Source organism: Pogoniulus pusillus, chromosome 37, assembly GCF_015220805.1.
Source record: "Pogoniulus pusillus isolate bPogPus1 chromosome 37, bPogPus1.pri, whole genome shotgun sequence".
In the NCBI taxonomy this organism is placed as follows: Eukaryota; Metazoa; Chordata; class Aves; order Piciformes; family Lybiidae; genus Pogoniulus; species Pogoniulus pusillus.
In genome coordinates this window covers 1,595,432-1,613,373 of record NC_087300.1, presented here as the reverse complement: position 1 = coordinate 1,613,373, position 17,942 = coordinate 1,595,432, and the positions used below count along the sequence as shown (strand labels likewise).

Genomic DNA, 17,942 nt, shown 5'->3' with positions numbered 1-17,942 from the left:
AAGAGAGCTTAGAGATCATCCAATGCAACCTAGGATCATAGGATGAAGGCTGGCACAGACTTTAGAGATCATCTACTGCAACCTAGGATCATAGGATCAAAGCTGGAAGAGAGCTTAGAGATCATCTACTGGAACCTGGGATCATAGGATGAAGGCTGGAAGAGAACTTAGAGATCATCTACTGCAACCTGGGATCATAGGATGAAAGCTGGAAGAGAACTTAGAGATCATCTACTGCAACCTAGGATCATAGGATGAAGGCTGGAAGAGAGCTTAGAGATCATCTACTGCAACCTGGGATGATAGGATGAAAGCTGGAAGAGAACTTAGAGATCATCTACTGCAACCTAGGATCATAGGATGAAGGCTGGAAGAGAACTTAGAGATCATCTACTGGAACCTAGTATCATAGGATCAAGGCTGGAAGAGAGCTTAGAGGTCATGTAATGCAACCTGGGATCATAGGAGGAAGTCTGGTACAGACCTTAGAAATCATCGACTGCAACCTAGGATCATAGGATCAAAGCTCGAAGTGAGCTTAGAGATCATCCAATGCAACCTAGGATCATAGGATCAAGACTGGCACAGACCTTAGAGATCATCTACTGCAACCTAGGTTCATAGGATGAAGGCTGGCACAGATCTTAGAGGTGAACTACAGCAACCTGGGATCATAGGATGAAGGCTGGAAGAGAGCTTAGAGATCATCTACTGCAACCTAGGATCATAGGATGAAGGCTGGAAGAGAGCTTATAGATCATCTACTGCAACCTAGGATCATAGGATCAAAGCTGGAAGAGACCATAGGGATCATCTACTGCAACCTAGGATCATAGGATGAAGGCTGGAAGAGACCTTAGAGATCATCTACTGCAACCTAGGATCATAGGATGAAGGCTGGAAGAGAGCTTAGTGATCATCTACTGCAACCTGGGATCATAGGATCAAGACTGGCAGAGACCTTAGGAATCATTTAATGCACCCTAGGATCATAGGATCAAAGCTGGAAGAGACCATAGGGATCATCTACTGCAACCTAGGATCATAGGATGAAGGCTGAAAGAGACCTTAGAGATCATCCAATGCAACCTAGGATCATAGGATCAAGGCTGGCACAGACCTTAGAGATCATCTACTGCAACCTAGGATCATAGGATCAAGGCTGGCACAGACCTTAGAGATGATCTACTGCAATCTAGGATCATAGGATGAAGGCTGGAAGAGAGCTTAGAGATCATCCAGTGCACCCTAGGATCATAGGTTGAGGGGCTGGCACAGACCTTAGAGATCATCTACTGGAACCTAGGATCATAGGATGAGGGCTGGAAGAGAGCTTAGAGGTCATCTACTGCAACCTAGGATCATAGGATCAAGGCTGGAAGAGAGCTTAGAGGTCATCTAATGCAACCTAGGATCATAGATCAAGGCTGGAAGGGAAATTAGAGATCATCTACTGCAACCTAGGATCATAGGATGAAGGCTGGAAGAGACCTCAGAGATCATCTACTGCAACCTAGGATCATAGGATGAAGGCTGGAAGAGACCTCAGAGATCATCTACTGCAACCTAGGATCATAGGATCAAGGCTGGCACAGACCTTGGAGATCATTTAATGCGAGCTAGGATCATAGGATGAGGCCTGGAAGAGAGCTTAGAGATCATCTACTGCAACTTAGGATCATAGGATCAAGACTGGAAGAGAGCTTAGAGATCATCTACTGGAACCTAGGATCATAGGATCAAAGCTGGAAGAGAGCTTAGAGATCATCTACTGGAACCTAGTATCGTAGGATCAAGGCTGGAAGAGAGCTTAGAGGTCATGTAATGCAACCTGGGATCATAGGAGGAAGTCTGGTACAGACCTTAGACATCATCTACTGCAACCTAGGATCATTGGATGAAGGCTGTCACAGACCTTAGAGAACATTTAATGCAACCTAGAATCATAGGATCAAAGCTGGAAGAGAGCTTAGAGATCATCTACTGCAACCTGGGATCATAGGATGAAGGCTGGAAGAGAGCTTCGCGATCATCCAATGCAAGCTAGGATCATAGGATGAAGGCTGGCACAGACCTTAGAGATGAACTATAGCAACCTGGGATCATAGGATGAAGGCTCGAAGAGAGCTTAGAGATCATGTAATGGAACCTGGGATCATAGGATCAAGGCTGGCACAGACCTTAGAGATCATCCAATGCAACCTAGGATCATAGGATCAAGGCTGGCACAGACTTTAGGGATCATCTACTGCAATCTAAGATCATAGGATCAAGTCTGGCACAGACTTTAGGGATCATCTACTGCAACCTAGGATCATAGGATCAAAGCTGGAAGAGACCATAGGGATCATCTACTGGAACCTAGGATCATAGGATGAAGGCTGGAAGAGAGCTTAGAGATCATCTACTGCAACCTGGGATCATAGGATCAAGACTGGCACAGACCTTAGAGATCATCCAATGCAACCTAGGATCATAGGATCAAGGCTGGCACAGACTTTAGAGATCATCTACTGCAATCTAAGGTCATAGGATCAAGTCTGGCACAGACTTTAGGGATCATCTACTGCAACCTAGGATCATAGGATCAAAGCTGGAAGAGACCATAGGGATCATCTACTGGAACCTAGGATCATAGGATGAAGGCTGGAAGAGAGCTTAGAGATCATCTACTGCAACCTAGGATCATAGGATGAAGGCTGGAAGAGAGCTTAGAGATCATCTACTGCAACCTGCCTGCTGTGGGCAGACACCTCTCAGCTATCCAGGTTACTGCAGGTCCCATCTGACCTCGCCTCGAACATCTCCAGGGAGGAGGCATCCACAGATTCTCTGAAGAGTCCATTCCAGAGTCTTGCCACTCTTGTAGTGAAGAATTTCTCCTTCAGCTCCAGTCCAGTCCCCCTTGGCCTGTCTCTAGACACCCTCATGTAAAGTCTCTCTGCAGCCTTCCTGTAGGACCCCTTCAGGCACTGGCAGCAGCTCTCAGGTCCCCCTGGAGTGTTCTCTTGTCAGCCCAGTGCAGAGCCTGGAGCAGCTGAGAAATCAATGATTCTGTTCTGCAGCTTCCCTCCTCTGTGGTTTCCTGCTCTTACCTTTTCCACATAGTACACCAGTGGCTCTCTGCCTCTTGGATCTGGTTCGTCCCAGGCTAAAGCCACATAATCTTCTCTGACCTCCTTTGCGTGGACATTGGTGGGTGGCAAAGGAACTTTGATATGTCCTGTAGGTGAAAAAGGTTGTTCTTGAGTTACAATGAGGCAGGGGAAAGAGTTATTTCACAGGAGATTGTTCTCTGACTGCAGAGTGAGGTTCTGCAGTACAGAGCAGGAGACTTAAACCCTTTGAGGACGTACAAACAAACCAGGATTTTTTAGACTGTGCTGCTCAGGAAGCTTCTAATTGTGGAGTGGGTCAGGGTGGAAGATACCTCTCAGAGCTCCTCTGCAACAACCTCCCCACCATGCCCAGGGACACCTCTCAGCTAGACTCAGCTGCTCAAGGTCTTATCCAGCCTGGCCTTGAACATCCCCAGGCAGTAGGTAGCCACAGCCTCCCTGGGCAGCCTGTGCCAGGCTCTCACCACCCTCCTACTGAAGAACTTCCTCATCTCCAGTCTAACCCTGCTCTGCCTCAGCTCCAAACCATTTCCCCTTGGCCTGTCTCAGACACCCTCAGCAAAAGTCCCTTTGCAGCCTTCCTGCAGTTTCCCTTCAGGCACTGGCAGCAGCTCTGGGGTCCCCCTTCTCCTCTGCAGGCTGCACACCCTCAGCCTGTGCTCACAGCAGAGCTGCTCCAGCCCTGGGCTCATCTCTGTGGCCTCCTCTGGACTCCTCCCAACAGCTCTGTGTCCTCCTCGTGCTCCTTGTGCATCCTCCCATAGCATCTCCCTTAAATTCCTGACCTCATGCTCCTGTTTGCCCCAGAGCCATGGCACTGCAGGACAAGGACTCAGTGTAAATCCCACCTTACCTTCCAGGTCATCCTGGAGTATTTCTATTGTCCTGCCTTCATCATAGGGGATGACTGGAATGGCAAAGAGAGCAAAGTTAGCCAGGAGGAGAAGGTGCCTGGGGCTTGGCAGGAAAGGCAGAGCCCAGGCCTCTGACCTTCTGTTCCTCTCAGAGCCTCTCACACCTCAGCACACAAACGAGGCAGCGTTGCCACTGCTGAGTTACTCTTTCCTTTCCTCTTCAGAGCAGCACTAAGCAGGACCATCAAGGCACAGCATGGTGCAAGTTGGAAGGGACCTCTGGAGGTCATCTGATCCAACTCCCCTGCTAAAGCAGGGGCACCCACAGCAGGTTCAGAGAAACAGAGAATGGTTTGGGCTGGAAGGGACCTCTAAAGGGCATCCAGCCTGAGCCCCCTGCACTCAGCAGGGACATCCTCCACTCGAAGCCTTGTCCAGCCTGACCATATCACAGTATCACAGTTATCACAGTATCACCAAGGTTGGAAAAGACCTCACAGATCATCAAGTCCAACCCTTTACCACAGAGCCCAAGGCTAGACCATGGCACCAAGTGCCACGTCCAACCTTGCCTTGAACTGCTCCAGGGACGGTGACTCCACCACCTCGCCAGGAACATGTCCAGGATTGGAGCCTCAGCTGCCCTCCTGGACAACTGCTGCTGTGTTCCTCCTGGTGCAGAACTTGTTCCTCACACCCAATCTCCATCTGCTCTGCTCTCATTTCAAACCACTGCCCCTTGTCCTGTCCCTGCAGGCCTTTGGGAACAGGCCCTCTGCAGCCTGCTTGTAGCCCTCTTCAGCTACTGGAAGGCAGCTCTAAGGTCTCCCCAGAGCCTTCTCTTCTTCAGCTGGTTCAGGATCACCTCCAGACTTGGAACCTCTCAGAGGAGACTCCACAACCTCTCAGGGCAGCCTGCTGCAGGGCTCAGGACCCTCTCAGCAAGCAAGTTTGTTGCAGAGCTGTTTGTGAGGAGCTGGACAACCTGCATGCACTGCTGCCTGCAGCCTCAGGCTCTACTCGAGGAGCAAAGAGCCCTGCTTTTGGTACAGACCTGTCACTCTCTTGTCCCTGCAAGAGTCAGAGGTGGTAACTGGAGCAGTGGGTTTTGAGGGGTGACTGATGCCCTTCTTGTTGACAGCCTTGACTCGGAACTGGTATGGCTGCCCCTCAGCAAGGCCCAGCACAGGGTACCTGCAGGTCTTCACAGGCCTCTCATTGCATGGCAGCCAATCCTCTGACCCAGCAACACACCTGGAACAAACCACAGCCCATGGCATTCCCGTGGGTGAGCAGGAGCTCTGCTTTGCTCTGCTCAAGGGTGCTTAACAAACAGACCTTTCGATGTAGTAGCCCAGCACTGGGCTCCCTCCATCACTGCTGGGGGGCACCCAGCAAAGGGTCAGGCAGTCTTTGTTGACATCCTGACACTTCAGGTTGAGTGGAGCTCCAGGTGCACCAACTGCTGCTGCTGCAGCATCTGAAGAAACACCAAGTGGCACTGCTTAGGTTTTCCTCATCTTTTCACAGGATCACAGAATGGGAGGGACTGGAAGAAACCTCCAGAGGTCATAAACTATTCAATCAGGGCTGGAAGGGACCTCCAGGGGCCACAGAATCATAGAATCAGTCAGGGTTGGAAGGACCACAAGGACCATCCAGCTCCAACTCCCCTGCCATGGGCAGGGACACCTCACACTAGAGCAGGCTGCCCACAGCCTCATCCAGCCTGGCCTTAAACACTTCCAGGAATGAGGCTTCCACCACCTCCCTGGGCAACCCATTCCAGGCTCTCACCACCCTCCTGCTGAAGAACTTCTTCCTAACATCCAGGCTGACTCTCCCCATTTCCAGCTTTGTTCCATCTCCCCAGTCCTATCTCTACCTGGCATCCCAAAAAGTCTCTCCCCAGCTTTCTTGTAGCCCCTTTCAGACACTGAAAGGTCACAGTAAGGTTCACCTGGGAGCCTTCTCCTCTCCAGCCTGAACAGCCCCAACTGCCTCAGTCTGTCCTCACAGCAGAGCAGCTCCAGCCCTTTGCTCACCCTTGTGGCCCTACCCAGCTCAGGATCTAGGGCAGAAGCTTGCTCATACCTCTAACAAACACGTAAGTGGTCTGCTCCTTGAATCCCTCCAGCGAAGGCACTCGCACGGTGTAGAATCCCTCATCCTCTTTGTGAGCACTTGGCACGGTCAGAGAGGCCTCCTGGTCTTGGTACTTCAGCTCCAAACCTTCTGAGCTCTGCAGCAACTCACCTGTGAAGCATGAGAAAGGCTAAATGGACTCCACCTGAAGTGGCTGAGTCAGGAATGGCTTCTTTAGAATCATAGAAAGCTTTAGGCTAAAAAGGACCTTTAAAGCTCATCCAGTCCATCCCCCCTGTGCTCATCAGGGACATCTGCAGCTAGAGCAGGTTGCTCACATTCTCAAACAACCTGGCCTGGAAAGGCTTCAGGGATGGGGCATTTCCCACCTCTCTGGGCAACCTTTTCAATGCCAATCACTCTCTCTGCCAGGAACTTCCTCCTGACATCCAGCCTCAACCTGCCCTGGCACAGCTTGAGGCTGTGTCCCCTTCTTCTGTTGCTGGGTGCCTGGAATGTTTGCACTTTGCAGAACCTGAGCCCTTAACCTCTTCTGGCAAGCAGAGATATCATCACCTCCAAACCACCTCAGTGCTGTCTGCCTTTTGCAAAGGAGGAAGCCTGCCAATGCAGCAGAACCATCTGCAGGTCAGTTGAGAGGGGCTAAGGGGCAGCTCTAGACTCTGGCATTCCAGTTCTACAACACAGCTATGAACTCAAGGCTGATAGTGATACATGTCTGTGAGCTCAGCTGTGGCATACAAACCATCTCTGAACCAGGCAATGTCTCGTTGGTGTTCAAGCAAGTCAGAAGAGAAGTAACAGGAGAGAGTGAAAGGCTCCTTCTCTCTTGAAAACAGAGGCTGCAGGGGGAAAGCAAAGTCTGCCTCTCTGGCCAGGAGGGATCCTATGAGATAAGAGCAAAAATCAGACTGATGAGGGGACTTCCCACAGCACTGCCACTGTCTTCCCACAGCATTCCCACAGCCTTCCCACAGCTTTCCCTCTGCCTTCCTCCTTGGGATTAGATTATACTTTGATTGCTACTTGAGCCTTGTACTTCCCCTGTGCAGTCAGGCTCAGAGGAAAAGCTAAATCTTGGAGAAAGAAAATCATAGTCACAGAATGGTTGGGTTGGAAGGGACCTCAGGGATCATCCAGTTCCAGCCCCTTTGAATCTGAGTCACAGAATGGTTGGGTTGGAAGGGACCTCAGGGATCATCCAGTTCCAGCCCCTTTCTATCACAGAATGGTTGGGTTGGAAGGGACCTCAAGGATCACCCAGTTGCAACCCCTTTGAGTCTGAGTCACAGAATGGTTGGGTTGGAAGGGACCTCAAGGATCACCCAGTTGCAACCCCTTTGAGTCTGAGTCACAGAATGGTTGGGTTGGAAGGGATCTCAAGGATCCTCCAGATGCAAGCCCCTTGCAGTGAGGAGGGACTGGGGTAGGCTGCTCAGAGCCCTGTCCAACCTGCTCTTCAAACAGCTTCTGACATAAAACTGCAGTGAAGAACCACAGCAAACCTTTACTCACTTCTGTATATTTCTGAATCAAATCCTGACTCCTTCCCATAATATTCTGTAAGACAAGGAGAAAATCCATTCAGCAAACCTCCTGCCAGGCTTTGCTTTCCCCTCCAAAGCACACAAAGCTTTTCCCTCAAACCAGCTTTTAACATGAACAGTGCCATTGTGTGCCAAGCCGTGGCTTCATCTGGCAGCTGATGAGCTGCAGGAGCAACTGAGGAGGTGTCTGCATGGAGAGGGAGTGTTGGTGTCACAAGCAGCACTGAAAGCAGGAGTGTGGCCAAACCACTGGCTGCAGACAGCTTTCTCAGAGGAGGAAGACTATCAGTGAGTAGCTCCTCAGGCTTTAACCAGAAGAGAACTGCTCTGAGACACTGATGGAACTCCTGCAGCCGGGGGAAGTGTTTCCCTACCAAATGCCTTGTTCCAGCAGCCCTGGGTTCTGTGGGGCAGCACAGGTGAGTGCTGGACTGCTTCACCTGGCCTGTGAGAGCACAAAAGGGAATGATCCAGAGCTGAAAGCTAAGACCTACTGCACAGCACAGGATGAAACTGAGAAGCTTTGCTTTGGTTTCTCTAGAAGCCACAAGAAATGCACCTAAAATCCTGGCTGGGCTGTGGTGAATGCAGCTGAGCAGCAGCTGGGCTCAATCACAAGTGAAAAGATGAGGGCTGAGTGTTAACAGCTGCTGAGGAAAGGAATAGAAAGCACAAGAGGTGAAACACAGCCTCATGCGAGGGCCTGGGAGGGCCTCAGAGATGTCTCCAGGGCGACTGAACTGCCGGAGGAACCCCGGATCCCAGAGAGCCTCCCCTGGCACCAAGGACATTCCAGACAGCCTGGGGCCAGGGAATGCCATCAGCCTGCCGGGGGCTGAGGAATGTTTCCAGTGGAGGCAGGATTAAGGCCTTGGTGTAGTCTCTATTTTCAGAGTGGTAAATGCAAAGAGCAAAAGGAAGAATCATGTTACTGGGCTGGCATGAGGCAGGCTCAGGGCAGGAGGAGCCTGCCACAGAGAGCAGTGTCTGAGAGCTGCCTGAATTGCTGCTCACACCTGGTGAAGGACACTAACCAGGCACTAATCAGGTCCATAGTCCATGGACCTTATCCTAGCATCATTCCTGCTCTGCTCCACAACCTTCTTGGGCGGCCTGTGCCAGAGTCTCACAACCCTTCTGCTGCAGAACTTCTTCCTCAGCTCCAGTCCCTCTCTCCCTCAGCCTCAAATCATTTACCCTTGGCCTGTCTCTGGACACCCTCAGGCAAAGACTCTCTGCAGCCTTCCTGTGGGCTGAGGTCACCAAGAGAAATTCTCCCCTTCTGCCACCAGAGTTCTCACTTCCTTAGAGTCATGGATTCATTGGGCTGGAGGGGACCCTAAAGGTCATCACCAAACCCCTGCTATGGGGGACACCTCCACCAGCCCAGGTTGCTCAAGGCCTCATCCAACACCTGCAGGGAAAGGACATGCACAACCTCTGTGGGCAGAATGCCTTCCTAGCCTTCAGAGAGCGCTTGCCTGCTGCTGTGATCTGATGTGCAGCATGGGAAACACCTGGAAGAATCCCGAGAATGTGACACTTTGAACCCAGAGGAGCATTTCCTACTCACTCCTGACGAGCACTGTGGCAAAGGAGCGAGCCTGCCCATGCTGGTTCTTGACCTCAACACTGTACTCAGCAGAGTCTTCCAGGGAGCATCTGGAACAAAACAAAGCATTTCACAGAGTCCCAGAAACATGCAGGCTGGCAAAGCCCCTCAGGGTCACCAAGTCCAACCTAGAACCCTGCTCTGCAAGATTCACCATAGCCCCAAGCACCACATCCAAACCACCCTGAAACACATCCAGGTGGGGTGACTCTAAGAGATCTTTTCCAACCACCAACCCAAGAGCACCATGCCCACTAAAGCATGCTCTGAAATGCCATGGCCACAGCTCTTCTGAGCACTTTCAGAGGCAGTGACTGCTCCACCTCCCTGGGCAGCTCATTCCCCTCCCATTTAGCTTTAAGTTACTGTTGACAGAGAATCATGGAATCATAGAATCATCCAGGCTGGAAGAGAGCTCCAAGCTGCTCCAGCCCAACCTAGCACCCAGCCCTGGCCAATCAACCAGACCATGGCACTAAGTGCCCCAGCCAGGCTTGGCTTCAACACCTCCAGGTACAAAGACTCCACCACCTCCCTGGGCAGCCCATTCCAATGCCAATCGCTCTCTCTGGCAAGAACTTCCTTCTACTATCAAGACAATTCAAAGTGGGAGAGCAGGTCTGCTTCCACTGAAAACACCCCCAGAGTAGAGCAGAGCTGTTACCTGCTGATCTGCAGGGTCAGCATCCCAAAGGTGTTCCTTATCTTGTATTTTCCTGCTGGGGCTAGGCGAGGATCAATCTGGACTCCATTCTTGTACCTGGTTGGACACAAAGGAAGCAGAGCTCAGGAGAGGACAGGGAAACTGCCTGGGGAAATGAGCCCTGGCTGAAAATAAGCCATGCCAAACACAACAGAGGCTCAACAAAATGAGGAATGGACACAACTTCTTTGGCAGGTCTCCCACACCAATCTAAACCAGCTCTGCAGCTAACCCAGATTCCTCCCCATCATGGAATCATAGAGCCAAGCGGGTTGGAAGAGACCTCTGAGCTCAGCCAGCCCAACCTAGCACCCAGCTCTATCCAAACAACCAGACCATGGCTCTAAGGGCCCCATCCAGGCTTTGACTGAACACCTCCCAGGAGACAACTCCACCACCTCCCTGGGCAGTCCCAGGGCTCCTCTGCCTGCTCGCTCCCTGGGGCAGCTTGCAGGATGTCTACAGGCAGCTCAGCTTGATGCTTCCTCCTCAGTTTCTACTCCCTGCTTCTCAGGTTATGTGAGGGAGCTGAGGCAGATGCCTCTTGCTTCTTTGTGTTCCCTGGGGACCTGTGGGAGGTTTGTGTTCTCACTGCTCTTTGAATAACCCCAAGAGGTTGTTCTGGAAGGACACAGGACACCAGGAGCTCAGATGGAGGTGTCCACAAATAATCCAAATGGTTGCACAGCTCAAACCTTCCCTGGAGAAATGGTCAAGCACTTCAACAAAGTGATCCAAGCACACCTTGCACATTGTGGGGGTTTTAGGAGCTCTTTATTTCCAGCCCTCTCCCTGCTATGGACAGTAAATGCTGCAGCCAGGCTCAGTGCATAACAGTTCCACAGCATCTTCCACTCTCACTTCCTCTCCTGTGGTCTGGTGAATGCTCAGAGCTGAGTAAAGCAAAGAGCTGGTTTGGAATTTACAAATGATAGAAGCAGCAGCAGCAGTTCAGTGCTGAAACACTCCTGGTGGCCACAGCAGCCAAACCTTGATGGTGTGTCTGTGTGGTGATGTAGTGCTGGCAGGAGGCTCAGGTTTCTGAGGCTTAAATCTCCATGAATATAGGTCCTGCCCCAGCAGAAGTCCTGCAGGAGTGTCCACTGCCTCCACAGCCCACTGGACACTTTGATGTCTTTGCTGGTTTTGATGGTGGAGAATTGAAAGTGGTTTCTGAAGCCTTCCCTTCCTTCTTTGTGGCAGCACACAGCTGTTGCTCCCCTGGCACAGGGCTGCTACCCACACAGGCAGCAGGAGTCCTCACTGCCCTCTGACCTACCAAGTGGCCTGCGGCGGGGGGGAGGCCAGGGCCGTGCATGCCAGCGTCACCTCCATGCTCTCCCAGACCGTGTGTGCTCTGAGGGGCACCCAGAACATCGGCGCTCGCCCCGACAGCAGCTCGATGTGCTCCTTCTCCACCCGGGCCTTCTCCACAGCCTGTGGCAAGGACAGACTCAGTCAAAGCAAGAGAAGGGACTGGACAAAAGGGACCTCTCTGGTAGTGCTTCAGTGGCAGCAGTCAAAGGCCTTATAGAATCCTTAAGGATTCTACCTAGGAGCACCAGTGCCCACTAAAGCATGCTCTGAAGTGCCATGGCCACAGCTGTCCTGAGCACTTTCAGGGGTGGTGACTCCACTGCCTCTCTGGGCAGCCTGTGCCAGAGTCTCACCACCCTGGTACCAAAGAACTTCTTCCTCAGCTCCACTCTAACCCTGCTCTGCCTCAGCCTCAAACCATTCCCCCTCAGCCTGTCTCCAGACACCCTCACGCAGAGTCCCTCTGCAGCCTTCCTGCAGGATCCCTTCAGCTATTGGCAGGCAGCTCTGAGGTCCTCCTGGAGTCTTCTGTTCTCCAGGCTGAACACCCCCACGTCCCTCAGCCTGTCCTCAGAGCAGAGGTTGCTTAGGAACAGAAACCAACACCCAAGAGAAGAGAGCAGCACCCAAGGTAGGAGAGCAGCACCCAACAGTAGAAAACAAGCCCCAGAAAAGAGAACAAGACCGAAGAGAAGAGAGCAGCACCCGAGAGAAAAGAACAAGAGCCAAGAGAAGAGAACAAGAGGCAAGAGAAGAGAGCAGCACCCAAGATCAGGGACCATCACCACTGTCCTTATGCCTAATGGTTTGAGGTCATCCTAACCCCTGGCTGGGTGTGGGCTCCCCTCCATTCCTCTGCCCTGACCTTCCTCCGCAGTGCCTTGCGGTCGGCTCTGACGCGCAGCAGCCTGCAGCTCCGGATCACCTCCTCCTCCAGCTTCTCCATCTCGTTCCCAAAACGAACTCTCTTCTCTCCCCTCTGTTCTAGCTCCAGGACGGCAGCTTTTCTTCTTGCCTTATAATCCCTGGAACACAGGATGAGAGAAACCAGCAGAGATGGGGAGAATGCTTCCCCCCCACTCATTTTGCAGTACCCATCTGTGGCTCAGACAGCTCAGGGTGAAGCACAGCAGGGGCAGTTTGCAGAGCAGTGTGGGGCCAGCATGGCCTGGGTGATCTCTGAGATCTCTTCCAAGCAGTTATATTCTTTGCTCTGTTCTGTCTTGCCATGGCCCAAGAAGGGGACCCACTTGGCTACTTCAACCCTGGGCAGGGAACTGGGAGAAGGATTAGAGGGAGGAGGGATGTAAGAGTGACCCTGAGGGGGGGCTGTGAGAAGGATGGAGAGAGACTGCAAAAGCCTGCAGGGACAGAAGGAGGGCAATGGCTTCAGACTAGAGAAGAGTATATTCAGATTGGATGTGAGGAACACATTCTGCACCATGAGGGTGCTGGAACACTGCAGCAGGTTGCCCAGGGAGGTGGCTGTGGCCCCATCACTGGAGTTGAGGTTCGACAGGGCTCTGAGCAACCCAATCTAGTTGAGGACTGCAGAGGGCTTGGGCTGAGTGACCTTTGGAGGTCTCTTCCAGCCCAACCCACTCTGTGATTCTATCATTCTGTGTTGCTGAAGCTCCCTTAGGCTGTTCAGCCATCACACAAGGATGGACGGCAGGACAAGTCTGTAGAGGGAAGAGGAGTTCCACCTGTCAGTAGCAGTGTGTTAACCTGGCTCCATTTCTCCCCCTGCAGCCTGTTTTCCCCGAAGCCCTCCCAGGGGAGCAGTCCCCAAGCAGAAGGCACTGGGGCTTAGTTTCTTGCATTTCAGTTGGGATCTGGCATCTTTCTTTGTAAAGAGGGAAGCTTTTGACTGAAGCTGCTCTTTATGCTTCCAGCAGAGTGAGCTGGGACCTGTGAGCTCCTCAGCCAAAGGTGATGCTGCATGCAGTGGTGGTGCCTGACAGTGCCTGACTCACTGCGGCAGTTCGGAGGTCAAGGCGAGGGCAGCTGCTATCGACAGCTCTGCAGGGCTGAAGGTCTCCTCTTCCTCACTTCCAGAGGCAGGAACACATGAAAGAGTCCAGACAAAGTTGCACAGTTTCATTAACTCACAATTCAACAACTCTAAATCTGTGAAGGCTCAGTGCTGAGTGTAGGAAGTCCTGCCTGGACCTGATTTACACAGGCTCACAGGGGCTGGAAGGGACCCTTTGAGCTCATCCAGTCCAACCCCCTGCCAGAGCAGGACCATCCAATCTAGCCCAGGGCACACAGGAACACATCCAGACAGGCCTGGAAAGGCTCCAGGGAAGGAGACTCCACAACCTCTCTGGGCAGCCTGTGCCAGGCTCTGGGACCCTTGCAGTCGAGAAGTTTCCCCTTGTGCTGAGCTGAACCTCCTGTGCTGCAGCTTCCATCCACTGCTCCTTGTCCTGTCCCAGGGAGCAGTGAGCAGAGCCTGTCCCCCCCTCCTGACCCCCAGCCCTCAGATAGTTACAGACATTGGTTCAATCCCCTCTCAGGCTTCTCCTCTCCAGACTAAGCAGCCCCAGGGCTCCCAGCCTCTCCTCACCAGGCAGTGCTCCAGTCCCCTCCTCATCCTCACAGCCCTCCCTTGGACTCTCACCAGCAGATACCTGGCCCTCTTCAACTGGGGAGCCCAAACCTGAAGGCAGTGCTCAAGATGAGGTCTCGCCAGGGCAGAGCAGAGGGCAGGAGAACCTCCCTGGATCTGCTGGACACACTCTGCTGAATGCCCCCCAGGCTCCCATTGGTCTCTTGGCCACACTTTACTTGGCCTGTGCCTACCTCTGTGGCTCACCTGGACTTGAACTTTTTCTTTCTTGTTGTGGAGGTCATCTGCAAGCTCTGCTGCCTCTCTTCCTTCTGCTCCTCCTCTCTGTGGTGGAAGAAGGTTCGGGTTCCCATGCTGGGAAGTGGAGCAATTCCTCCCTGGAATAGTCAGACATAAAGTGGCTGTCAAATGAGACACCTTAACAGAATCTCTTTAAGGTGTCACCAAGCCCTTGCTTTGCTCTGGCATTCCTGGAAGCTCATAAACTACAATCTCCTGCCATTCAGACCTGGAAGGGAGATTGTTTTGTACTGCTTGTGTAAAAATGGGATCAGAAAAAGCAGTCAATAAGTCTTTAGAGGCAGCTGAAGCTGGAACAGAACAGGAATTAGGCAGCATTTGGGGCTAGAGTTGTTTTCTTAGCACTGATCTGAGGCTGTAAATCTGGTGGGCGCTCTGCCAGGCAGTCCCATTAGATCATAGATCCTGTCCTATGGGGACAGACTGAAAGAGTTGGGGCTGTGCAGGCTGGAGCAGAGGAGGCTCCCAGGGAACCTTCTTGTGGCCTTCCAGGATCTGAAGGGGGCTACAAAAAAACTGTGAAGGGACTTTTTAGGCTCTGAGGGAGTGCCAGGACTGGGGAGAATGGAGCAAAGCTGGAGGTGGGGAGAGTCAGGCTGGATGTGAGGAGGAAGTTGTTGAGCAGGAGAGTGGTGAGAGCCTGGCAAGGGTTGCCCAGGGAGGTGGTTGAGGCCCCATGGCTGGAGGTGTTTCAGGCCAGGCTGGCTGAGGCTGTGGGCAGCCTGCTCTAGGGCAGGGTGTCCCTGGCCATGGCAGGGGGGTTGGAACTGGCTGCTCCTTGTGGTCCCTTCCAACCCTGACTGATTCTATGACTCTATGATCAGACAGCCTGGAGATGCATGAGGAGCACCATGAGAAGGGAGATCAAAGGGCCATGGAGGATTAGGGGCACAATAAAGCATGGGAACATCAAATAGTGAGATGCAAGGGGGAAAGGTTATAAAATAAGTAGATTATTGGTCTGGAAGCTCTATTGCAGGGGTGACTGATGCCAGCTCACCTGTGACCTGCCAGCCAGGTTGTGATCACAGCCTTCTGCCCCTGCCTGGGTGTGCCAGGGGTTAGCTAAGGCAATGCTGCTGCCTGTGGCAGGTGGAAAATCCAAGTGGATTCTCTGGAGCTAAGCAGTTGCTGTTGCCAAAGCAGAGCACTTATGCAGCCTGTGCCTCCATCTGTGTATCCAGGCTGCTGACAAGAACAGTTGTGGCTCAGGACTTGAAGAAGATAATGCTTTCTCCAGGCCCTTGAGTGCATCACAGAATGGTTTAGGTTGGAAGGGACCTCAAAGCTCATCCAGGGACACCTCCCACTAGAACAGGTTGCTCAAGGCCTCATCCAGCCTGGTCCTGAACACCTCCAGGGAGGTTGTGGAGCACAGAAGCACCCAATGTGATCAAAGGTTTTCCCCAGAGTGACCAGAGAAGCCTTCCCAGAGGGATGCCTCTGCTGCAGGTGAACACGGGGAGCAAGCACAGAATCATAGAATCAAGCAGGTTGGAAGAGACCTCCAAGCTCATCCAGTCCAGCCTAGCACCAGCCCTATCCAGTCAACCAGACCATGGCACCAAGTGCCTCATCCAAGTCCTTTTGAACACCTCCAAGGACGATGACTCCACCACCTCCCTGGGCAGCCCATTCCAATGCCAATCACTCTCTCTGACAACTTCAGCTCCCTTGGCTCCCATCCTTGGCTCCCATCCATCTCCTGCAGTAGCTGCTGAAGAACCAGGCTGCAGCAGCAGCCCCTCCCCTGGGGATCAGCAGCACTCTGCTTTTAGGCACTGAGTAAGCAGCAGGCATTAAACAAAAGTCAGTTTTAAAAGTGCATCCCCCTTTATCCCACCCTGTCCTGCAGCTGACCCAGGAACACACAGCACAGTCCTTCAGCTGGTCTGGTTTGCAAGCTGGAAGAGCTTAGGCTGCTTTCTAAAGACAGCTTTGCTGGCTAAGATTTGTCCAAACATGCTTCTGAATCTTTCCTGAGCTCATCTTCCATTGTTGGTATTTTCCCTGGGCCAATTTTCCACCTGGATTTTCACTTTTACTGCTTTTTAGTCTTCAAAAACAAACCCCAAACCAACCCCCAGCTTTTACCAGCTGTGTAAATTCTCTGCTCATGTCAACCAAGTGCTTAAAAACCAGCCCAGGCTAAAGCAGAGTCGTGGCGGAAGAGCAGAATTGTTGTGGTAAATGCAAAACAGCCCCCAAAATGCTGATGGAAATCCAGAATCCTCCTCAAAACACTGCCTCAGCAGGTGTGAGTTTTGGAAGAAACACTGAAACGTTGGCAGCCAGAGGAAAGAGCAGGCAAGGAACCAGGCTGCTGTGGCAAAGAGCTCTGCCATTCCCCAGGCTGCTGCTCGCTGCGGGACTGCTTCAGCCGCAGACTCCTGCCCATCAGAGGTCTCTTTCCCGTCTCAGGGCCAGCTACTGACCCAGGTTCATTGTTGCTAAACTGTGATGGGTTTTACTCCCTCCACAGAGGAATGTCAGTAGTGTTCATTGCACAGATCCAAAGCTCTGAGCCCGTTTAGCCCTTCCACTTTCCAACCCTTTTTCTCCCAGCAAAGCAGCAAACCAGAAAAGGTTATGAAGTAAATCAGGATCCTGAGAGCCAGAGCGGCAAAGCAGCAACACCTGAGAGCAGGCAGACTGCTGAGGCAAGATCCCTCCCTGGAGTGCAGACAATCCAAAGTGACCACCCAAAAAACCCAACTGCTGCTGCTCTGCAGAACTCCCAAATTCTGGCTACAAAAGAGCAGGTTAGGTAGAGAGAAACCAAACTCACCCTGCGGAGACAGCAGCGAGAGTGCCTGTCCTCGGGAGAGGGAAGGGACAAAGGAGCACTCCCTGCTCCCTGCCGCTCGGGCTGAGGATGACTCTCCCCAAAAGAATGTTCCCCATGTTTGAGTGCCCCCCCTGCAGCCGTAAATATAGCAGCCTGCCGTGCCAGGGCAGTGACAATGGGGGGACCCGGGCAGGGCTGACGCACTCGGGGCTGTTCACTGCGATGGCAACTCCTCGCTGAGTCCTTTCCAAGCCGGGCAAAAGGTTGCCTTTGCCAGAGGGCAGAAGGACAGAGAGGTGCCTCCAACCTTCAGGCCCCGGAGGGAAGGCTTGAGTTGTCCTCTGCTCCTTTAAGAGAGCAGTCCCCGAGCATTTAGAGAAGGAATATTCTAATCTCCTCCAGGAATTTCCCCTGGGCTCCCGTGGCCATCGCTGCATAATGATCATTGCCTCTGACATCTCTTTAGCGAATGCCAACCCAGCCAAGTTGTGGCAGTGTATAATTAGAGCAGCAGCTAACAGCAGCTCTCGTGTTTTGGCTCCCTCTGACCGCTCTGCTTTCCTTATTAGAGGCAGATGGAGGTTTGCTGCCACGATGCTGCCTGGGCTGACAGATCCAGCTGCCCGCGGGGGCGTCTGAGCTGCTGGGACAGGCTGAGAAAACACAGCCTGCTGGCTCTCCACTTAGGCTTGCAGCTTCAGCAGGCAACATCAACCCTGCCCACCCCACAAGCTGGTGATGGTTTTATTTGTAGCATCAGAGTGAAAAAGAAAGTTTTGAAAGTAGCAGAGCCCTGAGGCTGTGGCACAAGTTTGGGAGGCAGATGTTTTCCAGCTGTGTTTTGTCAGCTGAGGACTCAGAGCATCAGAGAAACAGTGGTGGAGGCTGGAAGAGATCTCTGCAGATCATTTGGTCCAACCTAACACAGGTTTGCCAGGAGCAGGGCATACAGTAACACATCCAGGGCTGCGAGCTGGGACAGACAAGATAAGTGTGGGACAAGGCACTGCAGGGCTGGCTT

The 17,942-nt window shown here is 52.5% G+C and overlaps 2 protein-coding genes across 3 annotated transcripts in view; one reads left to right on the top strand and one right to left on the bottom strand.

Annotated features, from left to right (window-relative positions):
- MYOM3 (myomesin 3) overlaps positions 1-14,186 on the bottom strand; it is a 36,936-nt gene extending 22,750 nt beyond the window's left edge. The window contains exons 1-14 of one of the 2 annotated variants that reach the window (XM_064172502.1): positions 14,080-14,186; positions 13,241-13,309; positions 12,987-12,998; positions 12,124-12,283; positions 11,221-11,378; positions 9,903-9,998; positions 9,200-9,288; positions 7,595-7,639; positions 6,825-6,965; positions 6,068-6,229; positions 5,312-5,453; positions 5,028-5,227; positions 3,973-4,026; positions 3,096-3,223 (exon numbers count right to left, since the gene is read on the bottom strand). In XM_064172502.1, the coding sequence (XP_064028572.1) occupies positions 3,096-3,223; positions 3,973-4,026; positions 5,028-5,227; positions 5,312-5,453; positions 6,068-6,229; positions 6,825-6,965; positions 7,595-7,639; positions 9,200-9,288; positions 9,903-9,998; positions 11,221-11,378; positions 12,124-12,283; positions 12,987-12,998; positions 13,241-13,309; positions 14,080-14,186 (1,563 nt within the window). Of the gene's footprint in view, positions 1-3,095; positions 3,224-3,972; positions 4,027-5,027; positions 5,228-5,311; positions 5,454-6,067; positions 6,230-6,824; positions 6,966-7,594; positions 7,640-9,199; positions 9,289-9,902; positions 9,999-11,220; positions 11,379-12,123; positions 12,284-12,986; positions 12,999-13,234; positions 13,310-14,079 lie in introns of both variants that reach the window. The other variant, XM_064172501.1, reaches the window with a different exon arrangement.
- Positions 1-17,942, top strand: part of GRHL3 (grainyhead like transcription factor 3) — a 123,169-nt gene that overhangs the window by 6,271 nt on the left and 98,956 nt on the right. The window lies entirely within an intron of this gene.